Source organism: Echeneis naucrates, chromosome 6, assembly GCF_900963305.1.
Source record: "Echeneis naucrates chromosome 6, fEcheNa1.1, whole genome shotgun sequence".
NCBI lineage: Eukaryota > Metazoa > Chordata > Actinopteri > Carangiformes > Echeneidae > Echeneis > Echeneis naucrates.
In genome coordinates, this window is record NC_042516.1 from 17,415,451 (window position 1) to 17,434,295 (window position 18,845).

At 40.0% G+C, this 18,845-nt stretch overlaps 3 protein-coding genes across 6 annotated transcripts; 2 read left to right on the top strand and 1 right to left on the bottom strand.

The window, feature by feature from the left end:
- The first annotated feature begins 381 nt into the window (after positions 1 to 381).
- On the top strand, positions 382 to 6,609 carry LOC115044813 (C-X-C chemokine receptor type 3-like). Of its 3 annotated transcripts, XM_029504090.1 has the most exons (4): positions 382 to 841; positions 1,337 to 1,722; positions 2,312 to 2,516; positions 6,390 to 6,609. In XM_029504090.1, the coding sequence occupies exons 2-4, from the start codon at positions 1,363 to 1,365 to the stop codon at positions 6,431 to 6,433; spliced, it is 609 nt and encodes a 202-aa protein (XP_029359950.1). In that variant the 5' UTR covers positions 382 to 841; positions 1,337 to 1,362; the 3' UTR covers positions 6,434 to 6,609. The 3 variants fall into 3 exon arrangements, with proteins under 3 accessions (XP_029359950.1, XP_029359948.1, XP_029359949.1); XM_029504088.1 differs by lacking the exon at positions 6,390 to 6,609 and having other exon boundaries at positions 2,312 to 6,341; XM_029504089.1 differs by lacking the exon at positions 6,390 to 6,609 and having other exon boundaries at positions 382 to 1,722; positions 2,312 to 6,341.
- A 186-nt stretch (positions 6,610 to 6,795) lies between these two features.
- Positions 6,796 to 14,458, bottom strand: cxcr3.1 (chemokine (C-X-C motif) receptor 3, tandem duplicate 1). 2 transcript variants are annotated; one of them, XM_029504080.1, is made up of 4 exons: positions 13,430 to 14,458; positions 9,224 to 9,319; positions 7,806 to 8,198; positions 6,796 to 7,722 (listed from the first exon to the last, which is right to left on the bottom strand). In XM_029504080.1, exons 2-4 carry the CDS (start codon positions 9,236 to 9,238, stop codon positions 6,994 to 6,996), a joined length of 1,137 nt encoding a protein of 378 aa, XP_029359940.1. In that variant the 5' UTR covers positions 9,239 to 9,319; positions 13,430 to 14,458; the 3' UTR covers positions 6,796 to 6,993. The 2 variants fall into 2 exon arrangements, with proteins under 2 accessions (XP_029359940.1, XP_029359939.1); XM_029504079.1 differs by having other exon boundaries at positions 9,224 to 14,458.
- On the top strand, positions 13,736 to 18,349 carry trim35-28 (tripartite motif containing 35-28). The gene is made up of 6 exons (XM_029504039.1): positions 13,736 to 14,469; positions 15,165 to 15,260; positions 15,866 to 16,096; positions 16,212 to 16,234; positions 16,445 to 16,563; positions 16,784 to 18,349. The coding sequence occupies exons 1-6, from the start codon at positions 14,050 to 14,052 to the stop codon at positions 17,317 to 17,319; spliced, it is 1,425 nt and encodes a 474-aa protein (XP_029359899.1). The 5' UTR covers positions 13,736 to 14,049; the 3' UTR covers positions 17,320 to 18,349.
- The last annotated feature ends 496 nt before the right edge of the window (positions 18,350 to 18,845 follow it).

Consider the following 18,845-nt stretch of genomic DNA (forward strand, 5'->3'; position numbering starts at 1 on the left):
AATTGGGAACTTTGTCTTTTAACGTTTATCTAAACTATCTGAGAAAGATGTGTTCACACTTCACACTTTGACACTTAACGATAAGTGGCTTCGAATACTGTTTTTACCGTGTCACTATCAGCAAGTATTGTGTACTTCCTTATTCGGCAATTTTTAATTTTCTGCGTAAGCCTAAGCCCGGAATAGGCCTGCATATCTAAAGCAGAAGCTGGGCATAAAAATAACAGGAATAATTCTTTCGTGTGTGGGTGACTGAGAGAGTCGGCACACCGAACACACTGTCCTTTGTTGTGTTTGGAAACACAAACACAACAGCGCCATCCAGCAGAGAGCGGCTGCTGGCGCGCGGCTCTTTGTTCGCGCGCGGCGCGTTCGCGTCAAGTCAGCCGAAGTTCGGAGGCGGAAGTTGGACGATGGCTCTTCAGAATCACTCACCGTAATAGATTTTGGATATGTACAGTTCAGGTTTTCCCTAACCCGCTCTTATCCACTGTGTAATAAAAAAAACATGACAGTTGGAGACATTTCCAAGCGCTTTCTCTGAACGCTAATTAAGGGTTTTATTTTGAAAAACCAATACCGGTGAACGGGCTTCGTTTGTGAGTTTGGAGGATTTCCAGAGGTCGAGGCGGACGAGCTGGGTGACGGCTGGCTGACCAAAACTGCCCGGCGGGGAAGTTGTGACAGCTGAAGTTCTCCACAGCGAAACCAACTTCCAGCTGGAGCGCCGCGTCAGCCGGCCGCCTTCCTCCTCCTCCTCATCCGGCTCCGTTTTCGGTTTTGACCCCTGAAGGCGTAGGTTGTCCCCGGTGCTCCCGGTGTGGACAGACAGCCGTTTATGGTGAGTCCCGTCTCGTATCTGTTTATCTGTCAGCCTCCGATCAGGCGCCGCGCTGCTCGTTTACTTCGGGACACATCTTAGTTTTTATGTCCGTGCGAACGATAAAACGAAACCTTCCCTGTTGCTCTTGGATATCTTTTTGGATATCTCTACATATGGCTAATAGTTTCATGCATATTTGCCTACATGCAAAAGTATCTTATTCTTATCTCGGAACATTTGGTTTCCTTCAAACAGCCCTGCACTTCTGCTTCAGCAGCAGCAACAATTCAACGTGCATTCTTAAATTGCGCCATACTTTAAACTGTGTGTGTGTGTGTGTCAGCATGACAAAGTGGTCCTTTCCAGTTCAAAAAACCCTTGCATCAGTCCATGTGAGTGTGAGAGTTTTTAAACTTGTGCTGGGCTTCCCACTGGGCTTTTTATGACCTCATCTGATGGCGCACAGAGAGAAAGAGAGAAAGAGATGTGAGTGAGCTGATCTCTCTGTTTCAGTCTTTCTGTCACCAGAGCAGAGGAACATGAAAGTGGTCGGTGGTGGACTTCTCGATGAGAATGCTACATATGATTACATCAACTACACGGATGAAGATTATGAAGATCACGATGATCATGATGGCTCCAAACACAGTGCGATGCTGTGGGTCATGGTCCTGTACTCTGCTGTGGTGTGTGTGGGCCTGCTGGGACATGCGCTGCTCCTGGCTGCCTTGGCACAGAAGAGGCGACCTTGGAGTTTATCAGACATCTTCGTCTTCAACCTGGGTGCCGCTGACATCCTCCTGCTGCTGATGCTGCCGTTCTGGATCGTGGAGGCCACCCAAGATCATGAATGGACCTTTAGCAATCCTTTCTGCAAGATCAGCAGAGTTGTTTTCAATGTGAGTACCTAATGGTGAGGGCATCAGGCAATGAGTGAAAGTGAAAGAGAAATTTTTCAGTGAGGCTGTGATGCAAACTCTTTGCGGACAGTTTGTTTTTGAATGAAGACTCACTGACGGAGGCATTCCAGGCATTTCAGATTATCTGAAATGATACAGAGGTTCAGTGATACAAACATCTGGGGGAGTTTGTGTAGATATGTTGCATGTTACTATAGAGATGTATATTGACAACAACTTTGGTAATTAATATAGTGTATATAATAACATTTGGAATATATTAGTATATAATATAATATGATAACGTTGTGCTGGCAGACCTTGTGGACTTTTTGTTTTTCAGTTTATTAACAATCACTTTGGATTTCAGTAATTGTCAATGGTTGATGCTGTCACTTTAGTTGACTGAAACGAAACTGAAACAAATGAGATCAGTCATAGTACATAATTTTTTTCTCTCATAGATATTGCAGTAATGTTATTATCAGGAATTCTTTGGGCCACAATGATCATGCTGTGAAAGCCTGACACTGTGAATGCCCTGCATCATTTGTTAAGTTTTTCCATTTCTTTTTTTTTTTCTCTTCAGATCAACTTTTACTGTGGAATCTATCTGATGGTTCTCATCAGTCTAAATGGCTGTTGGTCGAGCACCCACAGGACCCAGCCTTGCTTCCGACAGAAACCTTTGTTGACTCATTTCAGCTGCCTCTTGGTCTGGCTCGTCTCTTTAATCCTCACCATACCTGACTGGATTTTTCCAAGGGCTGAAGAAGATGCTACACAAAACAAAAGTATGTGTGCTCTCAGGTACACTCAGTCGGACACTTTCAGCCTGCTGCTTTCCCGCCTGCCCTACCATGTACTGGGGTTCCTGCTGCCTGCAGCCACCCTGATCATCTGCTGCTCTCGGATGCTGCTAAGGGTGCGGTGCAGATCCAAAAGGGGCATCCTGCCCTTGCCCTTGGTGGTGGTCTTCTTTCTCTGCTGGTTGCCTTACAACATCACACTCATCGTGGACACCTGCCTGAGCGTGTCTAGGAAAACTCGTAACGATTCTCTAAAAACAGCCCTGATGGTCACAACTGCCTTGGGTTGCATTCATGCCTGCCTCAGGCCACTTCTCTATTTCTGCCTGTGTGTGAACTTCAGGAAATGGCTTCTGGCGGTTTTAAAGTGTGCCACAGATCAATCTAAAAGTTCATTGTGGGATCTGTCTGTGGGAATGGAAGTCCTGCCTGTCCAGAGTCATGAGCAACAAGCTCTGAAAGAGGTGAAACTAGAGCAGCAGGCACAGTGCTAGTGAAAAGATGGAAATGCCCTGTTAGTAAAAGTTAACCTCTCAACAACAAGCAATTTTGGACGTCATGGGACATGTCTTTGGTCCAAAGGGAGGACTATGTACTGTGTAATGATGACAAACGAATAGAAAATATACTCTCACATTGCACTTTAACGTGAACGCTTCAGAGTCCCATCATACTACTTTTGTAATCGCTGTTGCTCAACATAATCCAAATCATGATTTTCAAATTGAAATTTGACAGATTTTTATCCTTTATCAATATTATTTTTACTATAATAATGCCAAACCGTTAATATATATCCCCTATTGAAACTATTGTGTCAGTCAACTGTTTTAATGTGTGGAACAATCATCATAACTTTTACTATAATCCTTGACAGAACGTAAGCTCTTATCTTTATCCGTTTTATTGTTTGCGAGTTTATAACTCTGATAACATATCGTACTGTGTTTCACTTTTTATATGACATATTTCTGTCTTGTTATTTGAAAGCAGTAAATACTTTGGAGTCCACAAGTGTGAATTTCTGTTAATGGGCATGATGCCATGTGGGAATTGCCTCAAGTAGATCCTGTGACTATTTTTATTTTTGATATTTTAAAACTTTTGAAACATATGTGTGACTCTGGATAATGTCATCAGTCAGGGGACCGAGTTTGGAGTATGAAGAGAAAAACATGGTCATTGCGTAACCCTCTGCTCACCCTCATCTGAAGACTTGACTGTTGTGTGGAGAGAGAACTGTGGCATGCTTTGTTTGAGAGCAAATGACTCAGAAAAAAAATGTAGATAGAGAGAAGGCTAATAGTTAGAGCAGAAAAAAAAATCTTTAAAGATCAACTCATATCCTGTGCTGAACACCAACTCTGCGGTTTTCCACCACAGTGATGTTTAAAGGCAATCCAGGTTTCTATGCTAAGCGGCAAATTATAGTTTTAACACTGAAGTTATGTTGTGTTTTTGCATTCTGGTAATCTTATTGGAACCCGATGCAATAACAGTACAGGAACTCCACAAAATGTCACTTTAGTCCGAAGTGTTTTCCTTCTTCTTTTTGTTGTAACTCGAGTGATATTGAATTTCACACAGACCAGAGGCCCCATTAAGAAAAACACTGCTTGACTGTAACAGCAGGAACATGTCACTTTTGTAGTGCCCTCATATGTACTCCTTCTAAGTATTTTTGACAAATAAATCAGAATAAACCATCATTTCCTGCCTTTGAGAGTGTCGCTGTCAACCAAAGTAGAAACAAGTTTCAAGATAAGCATGTTATTAGCACAAACAAACGTCAGCTGTTCACAAAACTATAAAATATTCCATCCTAAAAAAAAAAAAAAAAGAGCTGCAAAACTTAATTACGCAAAGCTTCATTTGTGGCCTGTTCAGACCCTGAAGAACTGTGAGTTGTTTGCTCGGAGCCACAGTGGCTAAAGTAGTATGGCTTCATGACTGAAATGTTGATAAGTTGCGATATTTTGTTGCTCCAGTTATTTTTAGCAGGATGTTTCTTATTCCGGCACCACCCTACTGCAGTCTGACAATTGCCAATTTTTCAAATGACTAGCTTGCTGTGGCGGCAAATAGCATGTTGGATGAATTTGAGACATTTGCCTCAAGTTTCGTAGGCCTCTTCAATTTCTTTCTCGTTTCTGCTTAAGCCACGGGTGTCAGGATGTGGGAGTGCTGCTTCCTGTGTTAAAATCTGAACTGTTTCCACTGAAACCAGCACATGAGTGTTTCTTATGCAGATGTGTCAGGGTTAGGTCTGAGTTATCACTTCATCTTCATTATTTCGTTGGAAGTTAAAAAAGTTAATATATCACTGTCAAACGCAAACTGAATACACAGGAGGAAGACAGAGAAAAAAAAAGATGTATCACTGTCTGATTTCTTTTCAAAATGGGAGTTTTCTCTTTTTTCGGATGGCACTTTGGGAAGTCTCTTCCTGAATGTTATAGATAAAATGTATTTACTTATGTTCATGCTGCTACGCTTAAATGACTATTTGAACAAAGCACACGTCTGTTTGCATCGGACAATAAGAGAATTAGGTGGTCAAATTGCAGCAGAATCTTAACTCACAGGCCAGTGAGAGGTTTTGCGTGAACAGTCACTCTGAAAATAGTTTATGCTTTAGGGAGTTTAAATGAAATCTGCCTGCCGCTCACAACATCAACCTCACAATCCAACTTTCTGCCAAAAAGCTATCAGGCCAAAGCACAATAATAAAGCAGAAAAGGATGTGGCTGCTGGCGGCGATGGACTCACTGGAACTGGTTGCCCTGCCCACTGTGTTAGTTTGGCTGTCAGTGCTGTCAGCCCACACACACCATGTTCAGCTTGTTCAGAGGCTTCGTCCACCAGGCAGCCAACAGTGGACTATTGCTGACTGGCTTGTATTGCAGACAACTGACAAGAGCAGAGCGGGCTCAGGGCCACAGGTCACAGTGAGTCCAGCTAAGAGAACACACATGCATTCTGAGCTCATTCCCCTGGATGAGGTAGTACACGTCAGGCTGATCATCTCAGATCTATTTAACTTGGACGGAAAGGTCAGACAAAGGGAGAAAAAGTACAAAATTACAAATATCTTTGGTGGTGCATGTCCCTGTTTGGAATACAATCTTTAATATCCTCGGGAGACTAACTTTAAAACGCCAGGTTCGTTGCTCTATTTCAGGTATTTTATGTTGTGTAAAATTCATGATTAATGTTGAGTGTGACACAGGCTCAGTAATGGTGTCTTCAAATGTGCTTTGGTGGATTTGGTGGTGCAATGTGTTTATTTGTGGAATTAAGTAACACAGAAACGTATAAATATAGGCTTAATTAAAAAATTGCATTTCTTGCATTTTTTTCAGTGAAGAATCAAACCCAGAACCATTTTCCATGAGTTAATGGGGCTAACCATAGGTCTGATTTTCCTTTTTTTTCTCATTAATTACAACATTTGACTTTATTTACTTGTTTAAATGCTAAATGTATTTATTAATTGAAATTTTGGGATGTCACGCCTCAAACAAAACAAAAACAAACAGCTTTGACGGTTTTAATACTACGCGTGTATTGTCGCAAATCGTGAACTCAGATTATTTCCGTTGTTAAAATATTACTTGACTTTGGCAACATTAGAGTCCCAGTTGGGATGCACATTCCTTGGAAATCCCTCTTGGCAAAAAGAAATCTGGGAAGATTATCCAGCCTACTGGATATATGGATTCTGTGGATTCTGCCCAACACATCAGTCTAATGTCAAACTGGTCTACAGATGGCAAATAGAAACAGTAAAATTATTGTACACCTGATTGGCAGGTTATATTAACCGTTTAATGTGTTCTATTTTTGTTGACCTTTTAGACAGCCTGGCAGGTCTTGCTGATATTGTGTGGACTTCCCCTTGAATTCATCTCACCCTCTGTTCGGTATTGTTGACAACATGTTGGTTTATTATTCACAGTGACATTTTATCATGTATTTGAATATTCCACATTCATAACCGAAAGGGTAGAAAATACAGAGTAAAAATATTAGAAGTATGTTATGAAGTAGTAAGTTTTTTCACTTTATAGCATTCTGTGCTGACACATTTATGAAAAGGCAGTCAGAACTTCTGTACATGAAACTTAAATCTGCTGCCAACGAGGCCCGCTGTAGGAGCTAAAAAAAAAATAATAAAATAAAATAAAATAATAATAATTTTTACCTCATCATGTTTGTGTACGGAGCTTCTTACAGAATTTACAGAAGAGGATTAGGGCCATACTCAGAAATTTGATATTTAATGCAGAATATAAAACTAATGATGACATTTGGGCGCTAATCACCTCATAGTTACTAAAGCACAATGACCTACAGAAAGCTGAAAGAAAGCAGAGCCCAGCTGCCGCTCAAACAACGTATTAAGGTTGAGTTTGAAATTGTTAGTAACTTTAGGATGCTTGTTTGTATGTTTACGTCTGCCTCAGATGGCGATTGAGTTGGAGGTGTCCCCGGATTCGGACCACATAGAGCTCCTCCTGCTCACAGCAGAGTGGACCCGCATCTGCAGCTTACAGCCCAGAGAGCTGAGGATCTTGAAGAGCTGCCGGCGGAACTTCACCCCCACGAAGGCATACAGGATCGGGTTCAGGCTGCTGTGCAGGTAACCCAGGGAAGAGGTCACAATGTCGGCCTTCTTCAGGGAGGATGTCACGCCACAGCTGTTGATGCCGGCCTCAGAGTGAAGCGTCTCCACCATCAGAGTGATGTTGTGCGGCACCCAGCAAATGAAGAACACCACCACCACGGCCATGATGACCTTGAAGGCCCTCTGCTTCTGGAGGCCCTGTGTCCCACAACGGAGCCGCCGCAGAATGCATGAGTAGCAGAAGATGAGGACGGCAGAGGGGAGCAGGAAGCCCACCGTGTGGTAGAGCAGGCGGGAGGCCAGACGCCAGTTACGGACCGCAGACAAAGAAAACTTGGCGTAGTTGCGAACGCACTCCACTTTGCCACGTCTGTGATCCAGCACGGCCTCCAGAAACATCCAGTCAGGGATAGACAAGAGCAGGGAGAAGAACCAGACTGCAAGGCAGCTGACATGGACGGCCCAGGGCTTTCTTCTGGAGTACATCTGCGTTGCATGGACGATGGACAGGTACCGGTCTAGACTGATGCAGGCCAACAGGAATATCCCACAGTAGAAATTGATCTGGGGGCAAAGCAGAAGTGAAAACAAAACCTTATGTGTGTGTCATCAGTAACTTTAATATGGGTGTCTGTGGTGGATCTTACTGTAAAAACAGCCCCAGTCATCATGCAGAGAGGAGTCCCAAAGGTCCAGCCCTCACCCTGGGCCGCTTGCACTGTCCACAGGGGCAGCGTCAGCAGCAGCAGGATGTCGGTCACACCCAGGTGGAGGATGAAGAGGTCCGTGACACCCCAGTTCCTCCTGCTCTGGGCCAGGACCCCCAGCAGCAGCCCGTTTCCCAGGATGCCCACAAAAAATGCTATAGAGTACAGAACTGGGATGAACACCGCCTCAAACTTCATGCCGTCGTCCAGATTGCATATGTCACCCACTTGACAGCAGTCGTCATCGTCCCAACCGTCGGTTTCATTGGAAAAATTAAAGCCAGTCATGAAGTCATCCAATTCGAAGGAGCCCCCTGACTCAAACAGATCACTCTGCAGGAAAAAAGAAACAATCTGCATCAGTTTAGTTTCAACCACTTGGTGGTGCTGGCTGTCTGTCTGTCTGTCTATTTATCTACCTATCATTGTATCTTTGTACCAATATATCTATGTATCTGTCTAACGCAGTCCTTGATTGAAAAGTCCAGATTGCTGTCTGTTAACATGCATGATCCTCAACATATTTGTATCAGTTGCCTTTTAGGAAAAGAGAAAACGAAGGGCATCGCATCCAATACAAGTAAGATAACATAAGTGTGGATACATTCCCTGCTTTGTACATTTTTAATCCCTAATACCTTTTAACTCCTTTGACTTTGTGCAAGTCAAAAGTAATTTCAGTTCCCTTTTTTGGCAGAAGAAACTACTGGAGTCTTATTGCTCAGGTATGTTTGAATTTACAGATGGGGAAGAGAAATTCAGACACGTGTTGAAGAGGAAACGTAAAACAAAACAGCCACAAAAAAATTATTGGTTCTTATGACTGATTTTGAAGTTTATTGGTGTATAAAGCAAAGGTTTGTAGCAAGTTAATATAAAGTTAATATCCTTCAGTCAATGGAATACAAATCACAACAGGAATTATCATTTTGTCACTAAATGATGCTCCATCATTTTGTCAATCACAAAATTGCTTGATCTTCAACAAAATCTGGCTGGCTTGTGTGCCAAGACACTCGACTACGCTACCATTTTGTTAAGCTAAAAACCACATCAGTAATTCACTGCGGTCTCTTACCTTGTGTTCAAAACTTGTAGAGAAATGGGTGAACAAAGAATGTCCTAGAATAAAGTTAGCTGCATTCACAAAAATATTTTTGGTGATTAGCTAAGTAAAAACCACATACCCTAGGTGACAGGTGTACACTAAAGGACCAAAGCAGTTAGGACACCCCACATGTGTCTGATTTGCAGAAGTAAAAATAAATGCAAGGGAATTAAAATCTATTTGCTGACCGATACTGTACGCATCATTATCTAAAAAATGTATTCAATAAGTAAAGTAAGTCATAACTTACCAGATTTTCTGCCATTATATTCTCCTCACTGGGAAGCTTCACAGCACAGAAGAAAGCAGCAGGTGTATGATCCAGTTCCTACAGCAAAATCTATCGCTGCAAAAAGGAAGCTCAGTGAAGAAGAAAAAAAAAAAACTGTTCTCATCACATGAACAAAATTTGCAATATTCAGTTTGATGGGGTTTTTTGGGACCCAGATGTCTGACTAACAATAAAAAAAAATGAAAATAAAAAAAGAGAAATTAAATTTATAAAAAGTTTGACTGATTTTGAATTGATGATTGATTTAAAGTGGAATCATAACAGCGACTTCAAGATCTGAATATGTGAGTAGGCTGGTGCACTTTCCAATGAAACTGTTATGACATTTCTTAGAAATACTTTAAACATTAATTGTGGAGGTTGTCTTTCAGAACTTGTTGACATTTGAAGAGGTACATCATGCAGACCTTGAACTTAATGTAGTTATTTGATCATTGCCACTTAAGTAACTGAACAAATGAAGAAAATATCTGACTCTAGTCTGGTGATCTGATCAGTGAGATCAAAGTTTTACTTTCAGGATGATTTTTTCACCATCCCGGCTTTTTAAAGAAATACTCCAATTTCCTATAAAGCAGGTTTGAGACAAAACACGACCATTTCCCTTTGTATGACCAATTTCTCTCTATAGTTTCAATTTCTCAAACATCTAATTACCTACACGTTTGCTTCAATGCGAAATGACACATATCAAAACAGCAAAAGGTCACATCAGACGACTACAGCAACTAAGACAGAAACTCAAACAGCATATTAGTTTATCTGAGGAGCCGCTGCATTAAACTCAATTACAATAACAAATGAGAAATTATTAAATAAATTGAGTTTATGGAAGGACAAATAATGGAGCATTTATATTAAGAAATGACTCAGTTTGACAGTATGATTATAAATCAAAGTAATAAGCCATCCATCTGTCCATCCACACATCCATCCATCTTCTACTGCTTTATCCTGGCCGTGAGGGCCAGACTTCCCTCTCCTGGGACACTTCCTCTAGCCCAGGGTAATAATAATAATAATAACTCATCAAATTTTGCAATTCAGCTGTAAAAGAAACTCTGAAAAGTGTTCAACTGCACAACTCAGCGAAGTGACTATCAACTATGGTTAGTCTGTATTATATGAAATACTCAGAACCAGATGTATTAAAACACACACTAACATCTGTTTTCATGTAACACTCATGACACCGTGCTGGTGTCAATCAGAATGAATGAAAGGCAAGAATGTAAATAATGAATGAACTTGTTCTAGTTTAGTTATGTAGTGAAACAGTCTTATCAAAATAATCTTTCTCTCAATGGTATATCAGTGTCAAATCTCTTGTTTAATCATTGTCAATCATAGATACAATTGTTTTCTTCAAAACCTCAAGTTTTTTTTTTTTTTTTTTAAACTCTGGTTCTTTTCTTAGTATTACTCCTCACTGGTGTGCAAACACCTGCAGGAGTAGTTTTCAGTGACTAGTCTGGGGACTGACAACCCGTCTCAAGCACAACAGGTTCGGAGTGTTTTCCTGTTTTTTTTCACACCTTTCTTACCTCTTTTGTTTTGCAGACTTAATGCATCTTGTGGTTTCAGGGGCAGATGGAGGGACAAGCATCTGATCATGACAGTCAAATGACTGATTTTTGCAACACTGGTAAGAACATGACTGTATGAAAACCAGATGGAACTACTGACTTTTTACTGTAGACATTCTAGTATACATCTGCCCAACTGGACTGGAATTAAACTTTTCAACTATTTGGAGATGGATTTTGTTATGAATTAAAAAAAAAAAAAAGGTGTTTGGGTAATATAAATACTGATAGGTTTACTACCTGTCCCAGTGTCATTATTTTATTATCCATGATAATAATCTATAAATCAACATCAGAGGAATTCATAGCAAATGTATGTGATTTAAACTGATCATAGGTCGTCAGTCTCTGGTGTTGAGGAAAATCTTTTCTCACTCTTTCTCTAACTGGTGAGTTAGCTAAATACAATAAAGGAAAACTTTTAAAACAACTTCTTTGAAAAAGGAAAGAAAAGAAAAAAAGCAGAAATATATTTTTAAGTATGGGGTTCAGCAAGTTCTATAGAATGGAATGAGGAATTGAAAGAGGAAAAATAAAACAAAAAATAAATATGTTCATGTGATAGTATTTATTTCCATATTTTTGTATTGATTTTGTTTGTACTGTTACTAAGGATGGGCTAAACCAATCCTTATATACAGCCAATACCAATGGACAAACCTAAGTTACAGTTACAATGGCTTGTTGCATTATCTTCATCTTGTAGTGACAGCTGTAAATAAAAATGATCCTTTGGCATTAATGACTTTTCTTATTTTTTGTATATTTATGTAGATTTGACAGTGTGAACGTTCCTCTCTGTTGCAGCATCTGGGTTCAGCTGAAAGTTGGTTGGTTTTACCACATAGAGGTTAGTGTGCCACTAACATCAGTTATTTCAGAAGAAGTTGTATGATCACATCATGTGACACCCTCACAAAGTGTTTGAACGCTGACACATCAGGGCCTTGTTGTGTCATGAATATTATAAAGTTATGTCATGATCAACAAAAGGAAAGAGATGGCTTGTATATGTGACAAAATCCATCAGACAAAATGAATTTTCCATTAGGGTGTCTGCTGGTTGATAGGATTTCCTCCCGAACAGTTCTAATAGTTTATTGCAGCTTGCAGCTCACTGTGCAGAATGACCAAAAGCAAAATCCAGTTTAGCAAATAATCAAAGAAACATATCACATTGAGGAATCTGTCATATTTTGCTGGTCTTTTTTTTTTTTTTTCTCTCAATTTGCTCCGGCAACATTAAACTTGGAGTGGTGAACAAACTTTCTGCAGGGTCCAGAACTTTTACTGCATCAATTTGTATGCAGAAAGGATTGTAGGGAGATTTTATACTAATGCACTGATTTTCATATAAAAAATTAATTAATTTCATAAACTGGCTAAACTTAGTCTTCCTCTCGTTCTCTATTAATCTTTTGAAAAATGATTTTGTTGATTTGCAAGATTGCCCACGGTGCCCTAACACATCACAACAAATTAAAGGTACCTCAAGTGTGGATAGAATTTGTAAATCCCTGAATGGTGAGAAACCTCAGTTGCACACTTTTTTGTATGTTATAAGAGATCAATGACAGGTTCGCATGGCCAATATGTCTTACATCTTTAACACCACTAAGAAAAGACACCATGCGCTCAGAAATAAGCTGTTTAAACTGTAAAGGATATAGCACCCACTGTGGATTTCCTGTGGTGCAGCTTTCACAAACTATTCTCATTATGACAACAAAAATTTTAACAAATAGTAACAAATATACTGATGTAAAAAGATGTATAGACTGAAGGGTTACTTTGTAACATGAATAAAGTTATTTCATCATCTAACTTTAGATATCAAGGCTCCTCCTTACAAGCAGAGTGAAATCTAAACCATACACCATTGATGAGAATCTACGAGTACTCGTACAGAAAACTAAAAACACAGAAAAAAAAAGAAACCCTCTCATACCTACTGAAGTATTCAGCCTTCTGGTTAAGAAACTATATTTTTCTGCATTTTAGTCTGACCATCACCAACTTAATGTATCTATCATGTATGTGGTGTGTTAAAATGGACACACAAAACAGCCAGATTTGTTATGGTTTCAATTTCAAATTGTTGCAACAGATCAATTAAAGGACAGACTCACAAACAAAGAGCAAACCAATCCAACAGCTGATCATGCAACCTTATGTAACTAATCTTGACAGAAACTGGAATGCAATACCTCATATTCGTGTACTGGCTCCATCTGTTGGATATACTTTCTTTATGAACACCTGTGATAGTGTTCTTGTTTTGTGTTTTTTAAGCTTACCTATTGAATGTGAGAACTAGATAATAACTACAGAAATTAAAATCGAAAACATCAGAAAGGGATTTTCAGTTCTCACACTGTTGATTTCATATATAATATAACTGTAACGTAATCTAACTTTTTTCAACACAAGGTTTTTAAAGTGAACACTATTCGGGGAGCAGATGCTCAGCTGGTCAACTGGTTCCAACTCTTATCTCTCACACCAACTACTTTAACTGGCAGCCAAGGCAGACAGGAGTGAGACAGTGATAACAGAAAGGTTTGGATTCTTACATTACCTTGTGAGCAAAATGAAGAGAGAAACGACAAAACGACTGCTCCTAAAAAGTCTTGTCAGAAGAAAATGACAGAAACGTGTCTTGTTCCTGTCCCAAAATAGCTGTGTTATGAATGAGGAAATGCAGGAAAGCAAGCTGCTGTGGTCTTTAAAATGTAGACATGAAAAAAATGAGCATCCCTGCTACAGCTGAATGAAATAAAATAAAATAAAATAAAATAAAAATAAAATAAAATAAAATTTAAAAAAAAAACAGATCTACACAAGTCATGCAACTATCAAAAACATGTTCATATGAAGTCCAGAACACAGTGATGAAGTGTCAAACTGCGGCCTCCTCCGCCGTAGTCATGCTGCACCCTGCATGGCCGCTGGGGGGCGATGTTACCGGCTGCCTGAGTCAAAAACACGGAAGTCGAACCGAGCTCAGTTCGGCCCTCCCGGCCTCCGCTGGCTGTCCGTTGGATCGCCACATCTTCAGACGTTCCCCAGAACGACTTTTAACAGTTTTTGTGAGCGATAGAAAACACGTGTCACATCGGCGGAGGAGTGTGCGTTTTTCCTCAGCGCGTGCTTTCGAGTTTGTCCAAAAACGAAAGTGTGAACTCGGGAGAGAGGGCCATGGCCGACGACATGGACGAGGACATGCCGGAGGAGACGCCTCTCCGGCAGGACCTGACCTGCCCGGTCTGTCAGAGCATCTACCGGGACCCGGTGCTGCTGCCCTGCTCTCACAGCTTCTGCCGGGACTGCATACACCAGAGCGTCCGGTTCAGCAGGACGTGTCCGGTGTGCCGGGGCCGGTTCGAGGAGGGACAGGAAGTCTCCAACCGCGCGCTCAGCGACGCGAGCGAGACCTTCTTGAAGCAGAGCGCCTGGCGCTCGAGCTCCAAAAGGCCCAGCGAGGACACGTGCCGCCTGCACCTGAAGCCGCTCGAGCTGTACTGCGAGAAGGACGAGGAGCCGGTGTGCGTGGACTGCGTCAGCATGCACGACTTCCACCGGCTGCTGCCGCTGAGAGACGGCGCGCCGAAGTGCAAGGTATTTCCTCTGGAAGTATCCCCGTCATCACAAAATGTCTGCCCAAGTCTGAGTCCTCAGACTCCGGGGCCAAACCCCCGATGTCTTAGCTGTGGTTGTAACAACTGAAGAATCATTTAATCAATAATATTAGAGAGAAAAGAGTAAAAACTCACAGGAGCAGGTGAAACGGAGCCACTCACCTGTGCTTCCAAATCCACCGTTTTTACTGTGCTATGCTTTTATTTCTGTGTTGTTTTGTTTTCGATCATTTGAACATTTTTATTGTTTTGGTATATTTTCTTTTATATCTTTTCTCCAAATCATGATTGCATCACTGTGTGTGTGCCTTTTTTATGTTTATGAAGGCAACCACAGCACATATGAGGTTTAGTGCTATTATAAATGGTTTAGCTGCAAATAGAGAGCATTAAACGTTACATAATGTCTGTTACTGTACCATTACATTTTATCCTTTCTACAATATACACACTCACAAATCACTCATTTTTGCACTCATGGCAGTTAAGTAAAGCAGTTGGTAACATCTGGTAACTAAAATTATTTAACAACAAGAGACAATATTGATATCCCATTCTGATAGCCCACTGTGGATACAAATTAAGGCAATACGTTTCATAAAATCTCAGGCACAGACTTAAAAACACTCCATCGTGTGATTCAAGTTACTGAATATTCTGTCCTTTACCTTACAGAAGGAACTTGGCTTCAAAGTGAACATTTTTGAAAAGAAAGTGGAATCATACAAGAAGTTGAGATCTGACCTCAACAAAACAGTGGAATACATCAAGGTGAGATTACTGACATTTCTAACAGTGTCCATATTACATTACAACCCTGAGGTCCAAAATCCTGATAGGAAACTGGCTTTGTCTTGTAATGAATAATAAACCAGTGAACGCTTTTAACAAATTAATAACTAACAAGGTTCATTATTAAAACAGCTCCAAAACTACCCCTTTGTATTCAGACATCTACAGTCCTTAAAACAGATGACTCAATTTGACATTTTCTTTCTGTAAATAGATGTCCATTGTAAATCTCTATTAATAAAAACCAAACAAAATGTACTTCTAACACTGCCCTTTTTTAAAGAAACAATATTACATATTACAGAAATCCAAAGTAGAGTAGACTTTATCAATAAGTATTATGAATAGTCTTATTGATATAATCTAATTCTTCAGATCCATTTTGGTTGCTGGATTCTTTTCTAAGAAATAGATTTCTTTGAGATGCAGTGTTTTACTGTAAGCGAGTGTTGCTCGAGCAATAGGACTTTCTATATAGAACAAAGAGGCACTCTAAGCCTATTTAATAATTATATCTTTCTCTATAAAAATATTCTGTAAAAGTTCTTACTGGGTATTTACATTTTTTCTTTGGCTGAACACAGAGTCAAGCTCATCAGGCAGAGAAACAGATCAAATCAGAGTTTGACAGACTCCGTGAGATGCTTAACAAAGAAGAAATGATGCGTCTAAATGCCCTGGCTGCTGAGGAGGAAAAGAAGATTACTACCATACATGAGCTGGTTAGAGAGACAGAAGATGACATTGTTGCTCTGAAGCAGCTCATTGTCACTCTGAAGAAAGAGATGGGCAATGAGGATCTGCCCCTCATAAAGGTAAGAGTTGGCAGCTTGACGACACAGTATATTTTTTTTTTCTCTGATATTTTAATTGTTTTTCAAGATTATTTTATGGTGTTAAACCAATGTTAATCTCTCTTTTATGTTTTAGAATTTCAAGAATTTGAAAAGAAAGTAAGTAACTACAGAACTCATCGTTACAGACACATGGGCTTTGTAATCTCGTGGAAGTTTGAGTATATTTAAGCATATATTCAGAACTCTTTCCCACAGCATAGTTAAATTTTTTTATTTTTCTGATAAAAAAATCTGCCAAGTTTATGCCTCTTTTTTTTTTTTTTTAATGTCTCCTGTTAACTTCACATATTGCCATCTCTGCTATAGAGCCCAGTGGACTCAAGTAAACCGCTGCTTCCCAGATGACTGTCTTCTGGACATGGGCCAGCATGTTGGTTCTTTAAGCTTCAAAATCTGGAAGAATATGCAGGCTCAAGTCAGATATTGTAAGTTAACTACATATTGAGTTTTGGGAAAAGTTATTTATTTATTTATTAATTTTTTCTTCAGAACTGGGAGTGTATATTATGAATAAATTGGCGACAAAATACCAGCGTTTTGCAGTTACTGCAAAAACATTTCATGCGACTTTAAAGACTTATCTTTAAATATTTAACACACCCTTTAACATTGAGCAAAGTACTGTTGTGCTTCCTGTTTCTGCAGATCCAGTGATGCTAAACCCAAACACAGCCACTCCATGGCTTTCCTTAAGTCCTGACCTAACCCATGTGCAGGAAAGCCCTGAGCTGTTAGCTGTCCCAGAAAACCTGGAGCGTTTTGATCCATGCCTCTTTGTCCTGGGTGCTGAAGGTTACACCTCCGGGAGACACAAATGGGATGTCATTGTTGGTGACAGCCCCAAATGGATTCTGGGTGTATGCAAAGAGTCAGTGGCCCGCAAAAAGAAGTTCACAGTCTCTACGAACCGTGGTGTGTGGTCCATTGGACTCAGCAAAGGAGTGTACACTGCTCTAACACCTGAGCGCACAGAGCTACAGGTGGAGCAGCGTCCTGAGAAGATTCGGATCAAGCTCAACATGGATAAGGGGGAGGTGTCCTTTTGGGATGGGGAATCAGCAAAGCACTTCATCACTTTAAAACATGAGTTTGGTGAGAAGATGTTTCCTATATTTGGCCCTGGGCTCCATAGCACTCCTATGATTTTAACTCAAGGAAAAATAGCTGTGCACACATCTTGATTGGCCAGGATACTGCAGAGAGATGGACATGCATGATGAACTCAGCAGCGCTTCAGCAAACAAATAGGGATGAATTCCAACTCCAAATGTGAACATTAAGAGATTAAAATCTGTCTGTTACAATGTAGGAAACATAATCAGTTGGGAAAAGACAGTAATTACACATACATGTGTCCAAAGGGCTGTAAAATGAACTAAAATTAGATTACTGTCAGAAGAGAAAAGACGCGCATTAGCCAAATGCTTCACAAAAATGAAGAAAGGACTGAAGTGATGAGGCAGACTTTCGATGCCAAAGTCTTGAGGAAAAAAAAGTCAATATGTCAGAAATGTAACTCAGATAATGACATAAAAAAAACAACCAGCCAGCAAGTGATGAAAATCAAGGATATGTAAACGCTCTGAAGTTGACAACTGCATGATCCATAAGGTAAGAGGTGGGAAATAAATACTACATTTCAGAAACTAGATTGACTGTTCTCTCTCGCATTACTATGGAGAGGCAGAGTGAAAAGTGACACAGGAGTAACTGTAGTTGATGGTGTCAAGTCAATCCTGATAAAATTTTGAAAAGGCAAATTAAACAATTTATCAAAACTTGTCATTGAGTCTGACAGAGTAGGGGACACCCTGTGAGACCAAGCTCTTGGTTACTGCTCAAAGGAAAAAAGCAAGTTATATGCTTCTCTGTGCCTGCCTTTAGGAATTCAGCAGTATATGTACTTCTTTGCTTCAAACAGATCAAATCAGAAGAATTGATGATTTGCACACTGAATTTAATAATTGCCTTAATACTTTTATACACTTGAGTTGATTATCCTCAATTTTTAGAATCATCTGTGCTTTTTAAAGTGTGTGCATTGTGCGTGGTTGATGTTCAACATTTACTACAGTGTGGCCAGAAAGTTTTCAGTCTGACCACTTCAGGCAATATATCATAACTGCAATTGCCAATGAATCTACAAGGAAATTACTATACTTCTTCCATGTGTAGACTGGTTCACTAAAAATAAAAAATTTATAAAAGTCAGTTTTGGTTTGTTTCGTTAATAAGACCCTCATATAACGTTTTGTGGTATAAAGCAAATGTTGCACGTGACACGAATGAATGATGTTGGAAAAAAATGCCTTCACAGAGGAAAAGATTGCACTCATGACTATGTAAAAGCATTCATGCATATTATGCCCACTATTCTGATTATGCACTCATGTTATCTTTTACATTTATGAATGCACGGTTGTCTCTGTGTTGGGTGGACAGCAAAGTAAATTTACTTGAGTACTGTACTTAAGTACAATTTTTAAGCATTACTTTTGGGGGATACTTTCACGTTACTACATTAGAAGGACAAGTATTGTACTTTTTACTCCAGTACATTTTTCATTGATGCTCTCGTTACTCGGTACTTTTGTGCAAGTCTAACATTACTCGTTCGTTGTTTTTATAACTCACACACCTCTGTGTGTGTTCCAGGGAAGAATATGGCCATGTTGTATAATCCTCATCCTACCTGGGATTATTTCTC

Bases quoted from the DNA above. Each gene is read 5' to 3' on its own strand.
- LOC115044813 (XM_029504089.1), top strand. From the start codon at position 1,363: ATGAAAGTGGTCGGTGGTGGACTTCTCGATGAGAATGCTACATATGAT. The intron at 1,723-2,311 runs GTGAGTACCTAA...TTTTCTCTTCAG, and splicing joins TCAGCAGAGTTGTTTTCAAT to ATCAACTTTTACTGTGGAAT.
- cxcr3.1 (XM_029504080.1), bottom strand. The intron at 7,723-7,805 runs GTAAGATCCACC...CTTTGCCCCCAG, and splicing joins TGACTGGGGCTGTTTTTACA to ATCAATTTCTACTGTGGGAT.
- trim35-28 (XM_029504039.1), top strand. From the start codon at position 14,050: ATGGCCGACGACATGGACGAGGACATGCCGGAGGAGACGCCTCTCCGG. The intron at 14,470-15,164 runs GTATTTCCTCTG...TTTACCTTACAG, and splicing joins ACGGCGCGCCGAAGTGCAAG to AAGGAACTTGGCTTCAAAGT. The intron at 15,261-15,865 runs GTGAGATTACTG...GGCTGAACACAG, and splicing joins AAACAGTGGAATACATCAAG to AGTCAAGCTCATCAGGCAGA.